This window comes from Lotus japonicus, chromosome 3 (assembly GCF_012489685.1).
Source record: "Lotus japonicus ecotype B-129 chromosome 3, LjGifu_v1.2".
NCBI classification, from domain to species: Eukaryota; Viridiplantae; Streptophyta; class Magnoliopsida; order Fabales; family Fabaceae; genus Lotus; species Lotus japonicus.
Genome location: NC_080043.1, coordinates 62,514,760 through 62,532,973, shown reverse-complemented (window position 1 = coordinate 62,532,973; position 18,214 = coordinate 62,514,760). Strand labels below are relative to the sequence as shown.

At 35.5% G+C, this 18,214-nt stretch overlaps 3 protein-coding genes and 1 non-coding gene across 5 annotated transcripts; 1 reads left to right on the top strand and 3 right to left on the bottom strand.

The window, feature by feature from the left end:
- Positions 1-1,056: 1,056 nt before the first annotated feature.
- On the bottom strand, positions 1,057-3,021 carry LOC130744472 (transcription factor bHLH52-like). The gene is made up of 2 exons (XM_057596654.1): positions 2,314-3,021; positions 1,057-1,407 (listed from the first exon to the last, which is right to left on the bottom strand). Exons 1-2 carry the CDS (start codon positions 3,019-3,021, stop codon positions 1,177-1,179), a joined length of 939 nt encoding a protein of 312 aa, XP_057452637.1. The 3' UTR covers positions 1,057-1,176.
- A 1,661-nt stretch (positions 3,022-4,682) lies between these two features.
- On the bottom strand, positions 4,683-4,755 carry TRNAR-CCG (transfer RNA arginine (anticodon CCG)). Its single transcript has one exon. It is a non-coding gene; the product is annotated as a tRNA-Arg (tRNA).
- Positions 4,756-6,014: 1,259 nt separating this feature from the next.
- On the top strand, positions 6,015-15,161 carry LOC130745183 (uncharacterized). Of its 2 annotated transcripts, XM_057597330.1 has the most exons (9): positions 6,015-6,328; positions 7,258-10,078; positions 10,160-10,240; positions 11,173-11,325; positions 11,820-11,983; positions 12,272-12,419; positions 12,501-12,623; positions 12,985-13,072; positions 14,760-15,161. In XM_057597330.1, exons 2-9 carry the CDS (start codon positions 7,271-7,273, stop codon positions 14,954-14,956), a joined length of 3,762 nt encoding a protein of 1,253 aa, XP_057453313.1. In that variant the 5' UTR covers positions 6,015-6,328; positions 7,258-7,270; the 3' UTR covers positions 14,957-15,161. The 2 variants fall into 2 exon arrangements, with proteins under 2 accessions (XP_057453313.1, XP_057453314.1); XM_057597331.1 differs by lacking the exon at positions 10,160-10,240.
- Positions 15,162-15,497: 336 nt separating this feature from the next.
- On the bottom strand, positions 15,498-17,968 carry LOC130745185 (GRAS family protein RAD1-like). Its single transcript, XM_057597332.1, has one exon. The coding sequence runs from the start codon at positions 17,763-17,765 to the stop codon at positions 16,143-16,145; it is 1,623 nt and encodes a 540-aa protein (XP_057453315.1). The 5' UTR covers positions 17,766-17,968; the 3' UTR covers positions 15,498-16,142.
- Positions 17,969-18,214: the final 246 nt, after the last annotated feature.

Genomic DNA, 18,214 nt, shown 5'->3' with positions numbered 1-18,214 from the left:
ATAGCTTATGAAAAAGAGATTATGCTTATATATAGCTTATTTTTGATATATTTCAATAAATATTTTAAAATAGCTTATGAATGAGCACTTATGTCATGAGCGCTTATGACCATAAGCGTTAAATTAAGCTATATTTCCACACGGGGCCTCCTTAGTCTTCAAGTGCTGCTGTGTAATTAATTGGTTGTGGTTGTGAATTTTAGTGGAAGAATGCTATCAACATACTTTTTTGAACACTTTTTTGTGACTGGTCCATTTTAAATGTGTTAAAAATTGTGTTGATATTTGAAAAAATAATGCGCTTATATTTTTATTTTTATAAGCCAAATTTTTGTTTTCAAAATTAATATTGCTAGAACCCAAATACAACAGAAAAAATAAATAAAAAGTTACCTAGAACTAACAGATCAACAAGGTTCCAACTATAAAGCACCATTGCTCTCACCCAATTCCAGAACTAACTCCCCAGTCCCCATCCATATTGAGCCATCCAAGTTCCAAGCTCCACCATGGCACATTGGCACGCACAATCTACCAATATATCCATCCTCTTGAAAAACTATCTCCACCAGCAACAAAGGAATAGTTGAGACAGCAGCAGGCTTGGATAAGTACAGGCCAAAAATACCACCGTACAAGCCAGTGAGCCACTCACATAAAGATTATATTTAACATAATGTGTTATTAACATTTTTTTTGTCATTTTTGTGGGCTTAATTTTCTGGTTTTTGCTTTCTTGGTTGGGCCAATAGCGGTTTGTTTCACTCTTGGGTTTTGTTTGGTGGGCTTGGCTTTCTCGTTTGATTTTTTTAGGATTATCTTCCAAAATCGTTCTAAATATCAGTTTTTATGTTGAAGACTTGAAGAGTTTTGATGGGAAAAAATAAGCGTTGAGGGCATTTCAGTAAACTGCATACAGTGGGACTACAGGCTGAATAATATCATAAGTTAACCACTTAATGAGACCAAAAAAAGAAGAAGTTAACCACTTAAATATACGAACATCAAAAAGAGGTTTGTATGTGAAAAATTAATGAAACAAATGAAATTGAATCTAATGCCAATTAGAAGATGGCAATTACTTAATCGAATCTTTCAAAAAAATTACATAATCGAAGAAAAAATGCTAAAAAATTGGGCTAACAAGAACACTACAACAGATCATGGGCAGTTTAATTACTCTTGCTTTGCTTTCTTCTTATTGTGACAAGTCCCAATCAACTGATTAAGATCTTGAAGGATGGAAGGACTTGATTGAAGATTATCAAGATTTGTTAAAGTGGTAACAAAGTCTTTTGGAACAAAGCACTTCTCCTCCAAGTACATCTTCTCTTGAATCAAGGGTGAGACAAACAGTGCCTGAAGATCTTCATCAATTGAAGGTGCTAGTGCTACCTCCTCTTCTTCCTGAACAAAATTAACAACATATAATAAGCACTGAACTTGAGCATTGATTTAATATGCCAACTTTATTTTTATAGTAATTAATGAAAAAAAAAACATGTGGAAAATTCCATCCGTGGCAGTTATATTCTTCTAAAGAAACAATCTTGTTCCTAAAGTCTCTGGGAAGTGTTGCTAAAATCTAGTAACTGCTTTCTAAAATCTCTCTTTCCCTAGGCTCACATTCTCTCTCTCCCCCACTCACATAGGAGTTTTATTTTTGTTCAGCACTCACATAGAAAAGTTCATATTCTAAATTTTTCTAACAATTTGTAATATGTTCAATAATAAATTAAAAAAGTAGGAACTAAATAGGAACTACAACATATTATTAGCAAAAAAACAAAGAAACTGAACATCCAATGAAACATTGAGTCATAACTCATAAGTTACACATAACTAACTTAATTTTCACTGCAATAACAATTTCTTTCTTTATTTTTGGTATTTATTGAAAACCCAGTTTCTTTATGCTTTCTTAACTATAGCAACTACTCTAATCCTCACTGTCAGTCAGTTCATGTTTGTTTGAAAATCAATCCACAGTTGAGTTTAGATTAATTTTAGAGAAAAACTTATTTAAGTAAAATTGATTTTACAGAAAAATAAGCTAATTCAGTTAACCATCCTATTGCATAAAATTATCATATAGTTACTAAAACTCTATTATAATTAAAACAGCAACTTAACATCAACAACCACTCATGATTATAAGAAAAATGCAAGAAACTGTTAAATTAACATGAAAGTACTGAACAATGAACTAACTTGAGTGTCTTCATACAAGAACGATCACTCATGAATCATGATTGTAAGAAAATTGCAAGAAACAGTTAAATTGACATGAAATTAGGTAGTGGATTAACTTACTTGGAGTGTGTTCATAAGTTGAAGCATCTGAACTTGAGCCTGCAAATACTGAATGTATTTGCCAGCTGCATTCAGCATCTGAGCAGTGTTCAACTTAGTCCCACCAGGAACAATCTTCCCTAGCTCCTGTGTTTTGTCACTGATCTTCCTCCTTCTTTCTCTTGCTGCTAAGCTCTGAGCAGATATGATTTTCTCGTTCTCCTTACTCTTCTTATTCTCATCATTATTTGCCACAAAATTACCACACTGTGGAAGTTGTTGAATTTGGAACTCTGGCGCCATTGCATAGAAAAGCTCTGCTTCTGATAGTGGCGGTTCCTCTGCTTGCAAGGAATCAAACAAATTGGTTGGCACAAGGCCATAATTGTCATTGAAGAAGCACTTTTGGCGCTTTGGACATGGAAGGAGGTTTTGGTAATCATCTTGAGTTAGGAATGGAAATACAATATCATTGTCAGAGAGTGAGATATTGCAATTGGTGGGGTCATAAGCAGAAGAATTGCACTGAAACAGAGGAGGGTAGTAGATATCATCTGCAGGGTAGAGGAAACTTGCATCATGGTCAACAAAAGTGCTATTTGGAAAGAAGAAATTTTCATCTGGATAAGCAAAGAGGTGGTGTTGTGGTAAATTAAGTGTTGGTGTTGCTTCAAGGAAAGAGCTAGGAGTTTGCTGAAAGTCCAAGTTGAAGTAAGTGCTCAATGCCATGGTAGTGAAATCAAATCAGGTAAACCTGCTGCAACGTGAAAAAGAAGTTACATGAGTGGTATATATATAAGCAAAAATTGATGCATATAAGAGATAAGACACAAACAATTAATGACATTTAATATAGTACAAAGACATGTTGCTAGAATATGTTAGAAGCATGCATAGATAGAGAGAGATACCTGAGAGAGAGAGAGAGAGAGAGAGTGCAAGAAGAAGCTAAAACTGCTAGTACTGAGTAAGGCGCGCAAAAGACACTAAAACTAGAAAAACTAGTGAATTTATTGTTGTGACTCACGATCTGGTTCTGGTTTGTGGGTTGAGATTATTTCGGGGAGGGAGGTTGAAGGCAGTTATGGATATTTAGTCACTCTGCGGCGGTTTCCTTTCTCTCTAAAATTCACTTTCTTCTTTCTTTGTTTTTTTCTTTATTGTACACTACATCAAAATTGAACTCAAAACAAGACTCTTGTGAAATAACACAGTGTTAGTAGGCATCATTTTTCTATAGAAATTAAGGTGTAATATAATACTTTTTTTTTTGAAAGTAATATAGTACATGTATGGATGGTTAGTTTGGATTAGTTTGAGGTGGCTCCCTTGTATCACCCGGTTGTAAATATATAATTTAGGTAACATTACAATTACAATTAGAATATTCCACAAGATGCACTTTTTACATCATTCTGAATAAAAGCATTTAAGTCCAAAAGAACCTCTTCAACTCACATTTGATTCAAGTCAAAAGAGATAATTCACAAGATGGGTTTAAACATGAAATTGGAGGGGGAAAATAAATTTTAGCATCAAAAGAAAAATCATTTCATAGAATATAAAGATTAAATGCATTACAGTCTGTATACACAAAAAATTCAAGTTATATACCAAATTAAATTAAAATCAAACAGAAATACAATGGATTGTGAATAAAAATAATTTGATTTCTTTAGTCAATATAGCTGAGTTAAATCCCAAAATTAATTTTGCTTGATTACTTCCAAATTCATTAATTCAAAGTAATCTACTGATGACTTAGCCTGTAAGTTTGTATTTTATCCTTAAAAAATGTTTCTTCTTCAAAGTTAAAAAAAAAAACCAGCTCCTGACAAACTTGTAAAACCTCTTAGAACATGGAAAAAAATTTCAGCTGTCCTATCCGCTATTTCTTCTCCATTAAAATTATAACATGTAATATATATGTGGCCCTAAGGATTTACATCCTTATACTTATCTCCTTCTATTATTTAATAGATATATATAACTCACTTTGTTTTATTAAAAATAATACATCAATCTCTCTTGAGTTTTATCATTATTGTATTATAATACTCAATTGCATTCTATTATTTATTCTAAAGGATATATGAAGAAGAATAGGTCAATACATTTTACAAAATATAAGGGAGATCAATTAAATTTTATGGGAGGTTGTGCAATTTTTTCATTTTTTTAACATATTTTCAATAGAGAATATAGAAAAATTGTGACATTTCAAAAGTAGGCACTATATTATTATTGAATTTTATTTGGTAATTGAAAGAACTAAGAAGCAAGTGACTGGGACCCGCATATGTACAGTGAAGACATCACTTGGTCAACAATAACATTTGGGAATAGTTAATTAATGCTTTTGAAATGCAAAAACAAAATATTAAAAAATGCGATCGCGATGGGACTCGAACCCACAATCTCCCGCTCCGGAGGCGAGCGCCTTATCCATTAGGCCACGCGATCAGTTATTACTCAAATCATAATAAAATTTATATAATATAATACAAAATAGAACAGCGCGAATTTTTTAGCATCATATACGAAATAGCACATATGTCATTTGTCATTGAACTTGTTCACTAAACACTAGATTTTCTAACCATAAAGTATTACTTAATCTCCATTATCAATCTAGCCTTCAATAGCCCAAACACTTGTTCTTCAACGGCCTTTTGATGCTTCGAAACCATATTTCTCTTATTTTGACTGTTCAATTATATTTACTATGTAGGATGAATGGTGTATTTATGACAACAAAAATCTAGATCTAAGTCGGTCGGATGCCGTGAAAGCAAATAAATCCTTATTATGTATCGGCAATTCCTCCAATCTTTTCTTAAGATTTAGGAAATTATACTCCAAAGAACATAGTTTCTTTAGAACAAAATTTCTATTAGAGAACTAATTTGATGTGAATCCACCATGGTAATGAGAATGAATTTACATATTTCCAACAAACACGGTTAACCGCTTGCTACTATGTCATGTAGGTGACATTAAGATGTCAACTAGGACTGTTCATGGTTCGGTTCTTTGCTTGAACTGAACCGAACCTGAACTGAAAATTTGGTTGAGGGAATTGAACCGAACCGATATAGTATGTTTTGAACCGAACTGAATCGGTTTCAAGTTTCGGTTAACTAGTTCGGTAAAATGGTGAACCGAACCAGTTTTTTTCCAGAATCAACTAACTTAATATTAATTGAGTTCACATTTTTTAAAAGATTCGGTTCTGTTAACTGTTAGATAGTGAATAAGTGGATATATCGGTTTGGTTCGGTTATTGAACCAGTTTTGAGATTTTGGTTCGGTTAGTGAACCGATTTTTAAATTTAGGTTCAAGTTCGGTTCGGTTCTAAAAGGTTCGATTTTTTGTTAGCTTCGGTTCTCAAAGAACCATGAACCTTATGTTGAACCAATTAGTTAGAAAGTGGAAGTTTCATGTTTAGTTGTCATGATCGACTGGCGTTTGACAGATAGTCGTGTAATCATTTGAACCAACAAGAACGATGGTGACTAAGTGATTATTTGAACTGATAGTAACATATATCCATAATCCATTCTCTTTAATTTCCTTTTCCCATTCTTTACTCAATATTTTAATATTTTGTATTTTTCAGGTCTTTGATTCCTACACGTTTTAAACCAAGAAGGCCCTTTAAGTAACTTGATCCTCACTTTCTCATTTGAGTAAAATATAAAAAAATAAAAAAGAGCAGAACGTGATGTATTCCGCGTGAGAAAGCAGAAGCGGCGCCCACACAGGAATTTTCTAGTGAGAGAATTTTCCATTTCGTTTAGAGAGAGAAAGAGAAAGTGCCATCGATTTTCCGGGAAAATGTGCCGAAGCAGAAGCTGAAACTCTGAAAAGATAGCGTAATGGGAATCACTCAGACTGTGCCGAAATGGGTTCTTTCAGTTTTCCCCTGAAACCTCTGTTTCGTTTCAAAAATTGGTTCTTTTTCTTCAACCATGGCGTTGTTACCTTCCACCACTTTCAGCAATGAAAAACACGAGCTTTCACCCTTTTCATCAGGTACCTAGTTTCATTTTCATGCTCCATTGTTTGTTCTTGCTGTTTGGTTTTGAATGTATGGAGATGGCCCTGTGTTGTTGATAATCTTTTGTTGATCATGTTCTGTCTGGTATGTGGAAAATGGCAATGAAATTAATTACATAAACAGTAGATTATAGATAGGCTGAATTGAATGCTAAACCTACAAGTTTCCCTAACTGTAGTTGGAAAACTAAATGTGTGCAATTTATTTTGAAACTTACTCAGAAAATTGTCCCTTGTGGGCTTGCATATGAGAGTGATGTATGGTTATTCTAGTTTTTCCCAATTGAAGATAGGTTATAGTATATTTTTCCTTAGGTAAAGTACCTTCTGTTTTGCACTGATGTCTTATCAGTTATCACTGATCTTTGAGAATCTTATTAATGTGAGGTGAGCAATGAGATGTTACACACAGTTTTAGGCCCACACTAGAGAGACCTAGCAGTCATCTAGCCATGGAAAGGCAGCTGGAGTTGTTCACCAAACAAATAGTGTATTTCGACTGCCCAAGTTCATTATTCATTTTCAAAAATTTAAGTTATTTATAATGTTTTGTTAATTGCATTGCATTATTATAAATACTGAATGTTATCTGGGCTCCCAGTATGCAACTTAGCATTTATAGTTGGCTGCAGAATGCAGATGTTTAATTTGTTCTTTTTTTCCATCTGCTGTGACCATATATTTTTATTTCAATTTGTTGCTCAATCTTCTTGCCTTAATTCCTCTATGTTCACAAAGCAGTTGCTATACAGTTGTGTTTTGGGATAAAGAGTCAGTAGGTCTTATGTTGGGAGTTTAAAGGATTTCAGATTCTTCACATTTCATATAGTATTGAAGCCATTATTACAAAAAAGTCTAGAACTTATTTTTGACCTGGTTTCTTAATGAATTCTTCTTTTGTGAAGAAAAAGACATGGCATGATGGAACAATCAAGATTCCCCAAACAACTTCAGTGCTATATCATGGAGCCTAGAACGCAGGAATTCCAGCCTGGATCTCAGCCAGTAATGCCGGATCGTCTGGATGTCATGCATACTAATGGAAGACCATTTGACTATTACACATCAGATGTTAAGCCAGTTCGTAATTATTCAATACAGACGGGTGAGGAATTTGCTCTTGAATTTATGCGAGATAGGGTGAATCTCAAGAAGCCTGTATTTTCAAATGTCAGTGATTCTAATTATACAACTAGTTATAGAGGAGTTTTAGGCATCAGTCATGCAGGATCTGAAAGTGGGTCAGGCATTTCTATGTTCTCAACGGTTGAGAAAGGTCCAACAGAGTTTAACAGACAGAGTACATCATTACATGGAGACAGAAGCTATTACAGGTCAATTCGATCAATACCAAGAACTTCATTGAATCAGGAGACTAGTCAATTTGTGCATGGATATGGCTCTTCTGGTGGTTCTGATAGCTCATCAATGATGATGAAGTGTCTTTGCAGCTTTGGTGGTAAAATATTACCACGGCCTAGTGATGGAAAGCTAAGATATGTTGGAGGCCAGACACGCATTCTTCGTCTAAGAAAGGACATATCGTGGCAGGAGCTTAGGCAGAAAGCAATGTTAATCTATAATTTGGTTCATGTACTGAAGTATCAACTTCCTGGGGAAGATCTTGATGCTTTGGTATCTGTATCATGTGATGAGGATTTGCAGAATATGATGGAGGAGTATAATATTCTAGAAGATAAAGAACACCCACAAAAGCTTAGGATGTTTTTGTTCTCAATGAATGATTTGGAAGATGCTCAGTTTGCTCTAAGCAGCATTGGTGGTGATTCTGAGATCCAGTATTTTGTTGCTGTTAATGGCATGGACTTAGGATCTAGAAACAACTCAACACCACTTGGTGTCAGCTTTGCAGCAGCTGATATAAATGAATTGGACAGGCAAACTATGGAGAGGGAGACCAGTAGAGTTGCTGTAGAATCAATAGGTGTCAGCAGTATTCCCTTGACCAAAAAATCTGAATCTTCATTGGTTATTCAATCTTCACAGCCAGTATTACCAACTTCTTCAAATGCGTATGAAACTGGGCAGCTGAGTTATAGTGATCAAATTATGCAATCTGGGGAAATTAGTAATCAATATCTTCTTCACCATGGCCTTAATCCGGCTCCTAACCCTGTGGTTGAGGACACTCCAATTTCTATGGCTCCTCAAATGCTGAATTACCAACAATGGGTTCTGAATGAAGATCATCCACCCAGTGGAGTACAAATGTCGGTGGAAAATATAGGTGATGGCTCAGTTAAACAAGGGAGTGACCCTGTTAATGTCGTATCCTTGGAAACCCCACCCCTAGCTCCCTCACAGCCCTTGGATGGTTATTTGAAAAATAATTGTCCTGAAGCATCAGCTATAGTTACCTTGCCTGAGGGGCATCTAACCTCCTTGCCTTCCACTATAAAGGTTCAACACCAGGATTATGAAGAGGCCTCTACTACATCTAGCAGTGCATTTGTTCCTGCTTATGTTGATTCTCAGTCAAATGCAATTGATTTGAATTGTCTTCATCCTCCCCCACTTCCTAAAAGAGTTTACTATTCAGAAAGAATTCCAAGGGAGCAAGTAGAGGTCCTGAATCGGTCCTCAAAGTCAGATGACACGCTGAACTCTCAGTTTCATGAGTCAGACTTACTTTGTGATGTCAAGCCAGAGGGTTCAGTGGCAGAATCTAGTGACAACTTGAGTGATTATAATCTGTTAAATCCAACTGAGAAATTGAGCATTGCAGCAAAGCCCTTACTTTGTGATGTCAACCCAGAGGGTTCAGTGACAGAATCTAGGGACAACTTGAGTGATTATAATCTGTTAAATCCAACTGAGAAATTGAGCATTGCAGCAAAGCCCTTACTAGCAGATGACCATACCATTGACAATGGGTTTGCCAAACATCAAATGAATAAACCATTGCCTGACACGAACAGTCAGATTAAGCCAAACCTATCCGAGCACATGGATCCTGAGTTCAAGCAGGTGTTACTGAACAATGAAGGAAGTAAAGATGTGGAAGCTGAAAATTATTGTAATGATGAAACCAAAACCAAAACCAATACCAAATCAGACCTTCCTGCTATTCAACATGTTTCCTCTGTAGAACACCTTGATGATCCAGCATCCAATCTTCCGGAGATTGATTGGGGTGAGGTCTCTGGGAAGGAATCTAATGATAATCATATGGTGCAAGCACTTCCTGTTTCTTTAACTGGGGACATAACCAAAGATGTTTCTCAAGATTTTCCCCCAAATGTTGTTTCAAAACAAGCACAAGGTGTCCTTATTGATATCGATGATCGATTTCCCCGTGAATTGCTTTCTGATATGTTTTCTAAAGCAATACTTGCAGAAGATCCCTCCACTCTACATCCACTAACCACAGGTGGAATAGGCTTAAGCGTAAATATGGAAAATCATGAACCTAAACGGTGGTCATATTTTCAAAAGTTGGCACAAGGGCTTGATAATGTCTCTCTTATTGATCAGGATCATGTTGGTTTTTCACCTGTGATAGGAAAAGCTGACGAAGCTTTTCTTGTTCATGAGGATTCCCACCTCAATTTTGGTCAAGAAAGTCAGAAGGACTTACTTAGAAGGAGTGGAACAGAAACTGCTGTTCTGAATTCCAATTATGATCTATCCCAACTTACTGACGCTGAAAGCATGCAGTTCGATGCTATGATGGAAAACCTGAGAGCACAAGAATCAGAGTATGAGGTATGATCTTCATCTTAGTTATTTTCTGTTTCAGTATCTGTATAGATATGTTTTTCCACTGACAAAGTTCTTATGCTTAAGGATGGCAAGTTTGAAACAAAAAATTGCAATCTACCTCCACTTGATCCTTCTTTAGGAGATTTTGATATCAGTACCGTGCAGGTTATTTTTTTTCCCCTCCAGCATTTTATCTGCTATGCTTTTATTCTATTTAGAAATCTCTTTTGTACTTTGACGATGCACTAGGTATGTGCTTATTGGACTTTAGGAGTTATTGAGAATACTTATTTGCATCCTTCATTGAAGGGAACATTTTTGCATATTTTTACTTTTTTGTCAAAATTAAGCCTCCTCCCTCCCCCCAAAAGATTTTTACACAGATTGGTTTCGGCCACATCATAAATTTCTTGTTATTTAAGTTAAATTAAAAAGGAATGTAACTGTTTGATCCTACGTGGCATAGTCAGATTGAGTGTGTAAACCTATTTTAGACTGACAATGCATGAAAATTAAACTGGAATCTTGACTATTGAAAAAAAAAATATTATGTTCGTATCACGATAATATGTACCGAAGAAAAAGGAGGAGAGAAACACTCATGTATTTCCAACAGTCTCACATGATCAAACCACTGTAGGCAGGTTTCTTTCGTTTTCTCATTAAGTGTTATTTCTACTTTTGCACGACCAGTGTGCTTTAATTAATCCTGATCTTGTATTTTCTTGAATGTCTATTCATCCATCGTAACGATCTCATCTTTTCTACACTATTCTTTGCTGTTGTTGGGTTTGTTGGAGTCCGCTGTTCTATACCACGGAGCATTACTTTGGAGATATTGTGTGTCTCTAATGTAGATTTTCAGTGTCTATATGGATTCTTTATCACACTTGGTCATGAGATGATGTTTTAGACCTTTGTCCTCTCCTTTGACCTTGTAACGTTTATGCTTTAATGCTTATTTTATCATATTTAGTTTTTTCTGTATTTTCTTTTATAAACTTTCACAGATTTTACAGAGATGAATAATATCTTGCTCGACTGCTGACTTAAAAATCTTTAGCTCATTTATTTCATTGTTTTGGTGCAATTGGTAGGTCATTAAGAACGAAGATCTTGAAGAGCTGAAGGAATTAGGTTCTGGTACCTTTGGGACCGTGTATCATGGAAAATGGAGAGGAACAGATGTTGCTATTAAAAGAATAAAGAAGAGCTGCTTCACTGGTCGATCATCTGAGCAAGAGAGACTGGTAAACTTGCTATTTATATATATATATATATTATATATATATATAAGGGATGTATCTTATGATAATGGTCATTTTATAGGAGAATGGTCATTGAAGGGAACATTTTTGTATATTTTCACTTTTTTGTCAAAATTAAGCCTCCCCCCTCCCCCCCCCCCCCACAGATTTTTACACAGATTGATTTCGGTCACGTCATAAATTTCTTGTTATTTTAGTTAAATTAAAAAGGAATGTAACCGTTTGATCCTACATGGCATATTCAGATTGAGTGTCTGTGTAAAACTCTTTTACACTGACAGTGCATGAAAATTAAACTGGAATCTTAATTATTGAATATAAAAATTAAAATTATATATATAGGGGATGTATCTTATGAGAATGGACATTTTGTATTGAAATAGAAAATGCTTCTTATTGTTATATTTATTAGAAATTTCTTTAATTGTAAGGATATATTTTGAGGCAAGTAAGATGATGTTTGTGTCTTTTCTCAGACTGTGGAATTCTGGCGGGAAGCGGACATTCTTTCCAAGCTTCATCATCCAAATGTGGTTGCATTTTATGGTGTGGTACAGGATGGGCCGGGAGGAACAATGGCCACTGTTACTGAATTCATGGTGGATGGTTCTCTTAGGCATGTATTACTTCGCAAGGACAGGTAATGCATTTAAAAAGAGCCTTTGTATTTATATTACAGAGCAGCACTATATTAAAACAATGGTTACTCCTGCCTCAAATTTGAAGAAGACAATTCTATAGAAGCTTCTGTCTAGGATGGAAGGCATGACTATTTGTTATGATAGCTTTCATGATTTGGTAGAATTCTTAAGCGATAAACATCACCATCCTGAAGTTTATTGCGTCAGCTAGTGTGTTCAAGTGATGAATATCATGTCCAGTCTTCAGATGAGTTTTCCTTAAGAAGCTCTTAACGTGATTTTTTTAGGTATCTTGATCGTCGCAAGCGGCTGATAATTGCAATGGATGCAGCTTTTGGAATGGAATATTTACACTCAAAAAACATTGTGCATTTTGACTTAAAATGTGACAATTTGCTCGTCAACTTGAAAGATCCTTTACGGCCAATTTGCAAGGTATCAAGACTGTTACCAATTTTCCATGAACTGAAAATCTCAAATCCTTTAGTGTTAAGAATTATAAATTTTCCTTCCTAGGTTGGTGATTTCGGCTTGTCAAAAATTAAAAGGAATACCCTAGTTACTGGTGGTGTGCGGGGGACTCTACCTTGGATGGCACCAGAGCTGCTGAATGGAACCAGCAACAAAGTCTCAGAGAAGGTAATATTCGAAGTTATCTGATGAAATGCTTTTTTTCAATCGCACGACACCATTGAAATTTAACTAAGGAAGAATGAGTTGATTGTTGAATTGATGTTTGTTCTAGATGTTGGAGTTTTCTTCATTTCACATGGCAATAAAACTCTTTTCAAGTTCACAGCACTTAGGAATTCTGGAAATTCCTGATTTCCTGTATAATCATGTTTATTTGACCATTTTTAATCTTACCCATTTAAAATTTTCTGTTCCGTTCTTTTACTACTCAAGAAATCTGTTGTTCAAATGGGATATATATTTGATCATTTTAAATCTTTTGGTGCATATTGCCTATTGATTGTCGAAATTGCATTTTGATTTGTAGGTTGATGTGTTCTCCTTTGGCATAGTATTATGGGAAATTCTAACCGGTGAGGAGCCATACGCCAATATGCACTATGGTGCAATTATAGGTAATATCTTGTTTTTATACTCGGTTGTATCTTTTCTATGGTTAACTAACTCTTTCATCCTCTTGAAATAGATTTCCACGTTTTATTGAAGCAGCAACACGTTAGATAATAGATGGTAGAATAGAGACCTTATGTTTTCATTTTTCATTATTTTTCTTTGTTCTGAAGATAGAGGAAAGCTTCTATAGCATGCTTGGCCTTCCCGGCTCTTGTAGAATTAGCAAATTAAGGTTAAGATTTAGGTGGGGAGAGGGATGGGCTTTCCGAAGCAGTAGCCAATACCAGGTGAAGTGTGGTTAAAGAATCAAGGATTATGATCCAATCATGTCACATGACTATGTCAAATGAAACATTGTGTCTATCATGACAATATGTATGAAGAGAGAGAAAGACAAAATTACAACATGACAATGCCATGAAAATTTCCACATGAGAGGATCCTGATCCAAGAACCAAACTACGTAAACTGTTCAAATAGCTGAAAGCCTGAAACAGACAAAGCCCTTAGTGATAGATATCCTGTTGGACCGAACATGAGTACTAGACTAACGACTAAGTAATGGGGATAAACAAATTCAGATTGCATGATACTCTTAAGGCTGGCTCAACCTCTTCATCTCACCTAATTGTGTTATCCATGTTTAGCACACTCTATTATTACTGATCTGAAGTTGCCCACAAAGTGCCTTTGTTTACCTTTGGGATTTGTTATGAATTAATTATCCCTAAAGCTTAAGCTGTTAGTTGAAGATACTAATTATTTTAAATTTGAACAATGCAACAAGGATCAAATTCCACTCCATTTAATTAGAGGAATTGATATCATGTTATGAACCATTTCTTCTACAAGCTTGAACAAATAATTAGTATTGTTCTAGCCTAGGTGAAGACATGAATTGTTTTATATTATATCTCTAACAGTATTAGACAAATCACTTGCAGCTCAGTTTGTTTAAAACTTTGATCTTTGAACTATGACAACCAAATTTGCACCTAATTTTTTTGATTAGGAATAATTCTGTCTTCCTAATTAATCTTCATAAAAATCCTCATTATTACTAAATAAGTAGAGTTTTGAACTTTTTTGTTTTACCATAAGCATCTACTTTTTCATTAATTAACCAGAGGATCATGTGAAGGATGTTTTAGGAGGGTATAGCAAAACACTCTGATAAGAGTAAGACACAGAAGACACACTACACCACATCTCTTTTTTTATTGCATAGAATTGCACATGACTATTATTTTTCTTTTGACTGGTCTGCAAGTCTTCCAAAAGTCTCAGGACTCAGTTTTTCTAGTGAATTAACTGTTAGAAGTCGTGATATGGCCAAGATAGTCTTTATAAAGGGTAGAGCAACCCTCACCTCTAGAGTTAGGCCTCCCAAATTCTAATAGTAAGTAGCCGCTGGAGTACTTTACCAAGAAGAGTATTATTGAATATTTGTCCTACACCATCAAGTCATCATAATTAATCAACAAGCTAGTGTATTTGGATTTGAGTAGTTTATTTTGTACTCAGAATGTCCTTATAGCCAAAATTTATGTCAGCTTTAAAAAAACAGATTATAAAATAATCAAAACCAGATAGGAGTTTGTATGGTTGTTGATGTTACTGTCTTCTGGATGCCCTAGTTTGTATTATCTATTGCACATTAATTTTAGGGGTCATTGTTAAATTGTGCAGGTGGGATTGTAAATAATATATTAAGGCCAACAATTCCGAGTGAGTGTGATCTTGAATGGAGGACACTGATGGAGGAATGTTGGGCACCCAATCCTATAGCCAGGCCTTCCTTCACAGAAATAGCAAGTCGCTTGCGCATAATGTCTGCAGCAGCTTCTAGCCAAACAAAAACACAGGGCCATAAGGCACCTAAATGAGTTAGAGATACTAACATACATTGGCATTCTAACTGTCAAATTTAATTCATTTAATTCATGGTGCTCAGGGAAGTTAATTATACCAGTGGCGATGCTATCCTCTAGTTAGTTCTTTATTTTGTTTACACCAACAATCTAATGCTGCACTATGCAAAAAAGTTGTAACCATTGCTTAATGCAAGTGCCAAACTGTCTTTTTAGTTTCTGATTGACTGTAATATTTTGTCGCCTGAACTGTTAAAACCGTTAGAAGCCAAGGTAGTCTGTAGTCTGTAGTCTGATTGTGGAAATAAACAAATTTGAAAACACTGAAACAAAAATTGTTAGATATAAGGTAGATAATCTGATTGGATAAGAAAGAAACTAGTTTTGTTAGTAAGAAAATGACAAATCATTTCTTATTTTATTGAAGTATTATGAGAGATGTTTGGTATTTTTATTTTTAATCACTTGCAGTCGATGTATGAATATAATTTTTACATAGGGAAAAAAAAAGCAGGCATAACTTCATAGAGGGTGAGATTATAGTGGTTGGAATACCTTCTGTATCTGGGTCAACAAACAGGGCAATGAAGGAACATCTTCTGATTCAGATGACTGGAGCTATGACCATGTATACTCATGGATGGTAAAGAAAATAGCAACCAAATTACCAACATGGATGATGAAGAAAATTGATGACCCGCTTATCCTTTGCAAGGAAGAAAGGAAGTTAGAGTGTCAAATATGGATTAATTTTCTGCAGCAAGTTCAAAGTGATCTTAGGAAACTGCTTATATCTTTTCCTCCTTGAGGCTGTAAATTATTCTCATATTCTAACATTACATAAGAATGTTAGGACTGAATTACATGTTAAAGAACAAGAGTTTCAATCATAAACATCTAACAAAATATATTTCAAAACTTTTGTATCTTAAATAAGGGAAAATACATATCACCAGGTTGATATTATTGATTAAGAAACAATTTATGGCTATGAGTAAGTGCATGATCATTCTACTCCCTCTTTCTTCCAAAAATTTTAAGAGGGCAGATCCAGGGTTGAGTTGCACGTAGAATTGTGGACAAATACGAGTCACTCACTGCAGTCTCATCTTTGGTTGTGATGCCAATGCACGGACTCCAAAATTTGTTATGTTACTGCTGCAATTGCGGTTGAATATCACAATTTAAAACTCTGGGCATATCAAATACTTGCTACTTGCCATGCCGAAGCCATCATTACTGGCCTTCCTTTCCACCCTAGAAGAAGGCAACCCTTTTCACAGGACAATGTGTATCCATCACAGTCATAAACAGAAAGCATCATTCTAGCTTGGCTTGTGCACTTCAGTGGCATTACCTGAAACCCTGCTCTGCCTAATTGTCTTCTCCATTGGTCTACCCTTTCATGTCTTTCCATTCTATCAGCACCTTCATAAGCTATAATATTAAGAATCTCCTCTGCAAAGTGTAATCTCTCTATCTTCCCCCTCTGTTGGCTATTCCTTGGCATGCTTGCCTCAAGAGAATCAAATATAGCCGAGTAATAGTGCAGTGACTCCAAAAACCTCCCAAGGAAGAAAGGACCATTGTGGTTTGTATCTTGCTCCACCACTGTAATTGCTGTTGGACCTAGCTTCTTTATTGATTGGAGAATTTCCTTCAAATAGCCTCTACTTTCCTTGATATGTTTGTGCAACTGCAAGATGCCGTTAACAAATAAAGCTTCTCCATCTCTTAAGTTCAGCTTCTCCACAGTAAGAAGAGATGGAGTTAAATCCTCTGATATTATGTGGAATTCAAGAGGCATTCCCAATGAGCTTGCTTCCTCTAGAAGTGCATTGATTCTAGTTTGAAGTTTTGGGTTGTTGTCTTCAATTCTGATTAATCCAGTGATCCTGAGCTTTGGAGGCCCCTCAGGCCTTGAAACAAGGGCTCTTATCAGTGAAGGCCACTGAAGAGTATGCTCCATTCCAAGGTCAACTATGTGTATGGAGCTTTTTCCTTTTGATGCTTGGAAGATAGCTTCATTTGCAGCCATGAAACCAAAGGCAATGTAAGGTGTTGTTTGGTAAAGGAGGTGAAAAGCTTCCAACTTATTCTCCCTAGTGATCAAAGGGACATTCATAGAGGATCTTGTGAATGTGCCATTTGCAATGGCACTTTGAGGAAGAAGTAATAACCTGCACTTCAATCCTGTGGCAAAACAGTAAGAGACTCTTTGCAATGAATCTCCTGAAGGACTTGCCAAGGCCCAAATTCTGCTGAGTAGAAACTCTGCTTGCTGTGTGTCTCTGCATCCAACAGCTTCAGCACATGCCAAAAGCATGTGAACCAAGTCTAATCCTTGATCCATGGCAAGATTTGCATCTTCTGCACAAGGCACAAGTTCAGATCTTGCACCAAAAGAGCCTGTCATTTCAATTTCTTCCTCCTCCTCCATGGTGATTGTAACATCTCCATAGATCTCCACTTCTTCATTCACCATAGAGTATGCATCAGCCTCAGCAAAGTGATGATCAAAACTTTTGTTCTCTGTGGACTCTTGGTGATGATCTTCATTGTCATAATCATACTGATCCATGTTAATGAAGCTATCAACAAAGTCATCAATATTCTCTGAAGAAGGTAAACAAGGAGTGGTGGTGGTTGTTGCATCAGAAGAAGACCATAGTTCAATCTCATGATCAAGAAATGCTTCTTGGTCCTGGCACTCTTCTTCTCCTTGCTCTAGCTCCATTCTTGCAGGGCAAAACCTTCTGATGGCAAAGTCTTGGTTCACATTTTCATTCATGTATAAGGATAGCCACCAGTTAAATTCTTCCATTGCAAGGTGCTTGAAGTATAGAAGAAAAGAAACAGACAGGCTCAAAATCAGTTTCTAAGATAAAAATGAGCTTTCAACAATGGTATTATTTAAGAATAATACCTAGATTCTCTTAGCCTGAAGGAAACTTGATCATGTCACGCATATAATTTATAATTTCATACACAGCATAGTACTTCTAACACATTTAAGAATTACATTCTGGATTTTTTATCATTATTCCTTATTTTATATTTTTTATGTTTGCTAAAAGTTCATTCTGCCAGAGACTTCTACTTGGCTGTCATCTATAAGAAGAATCTATTAATCACTAGGCTATGCCGCACTGACACACACAACACAATGTACAAAATCTCTAATTAGAAAGGGTCAATTCTTTCAAAACTATAAAATATTTTGCTGGAGCAATTATAATTGATTTCCCTATTTAGTTGGTGAACTAGTTATTT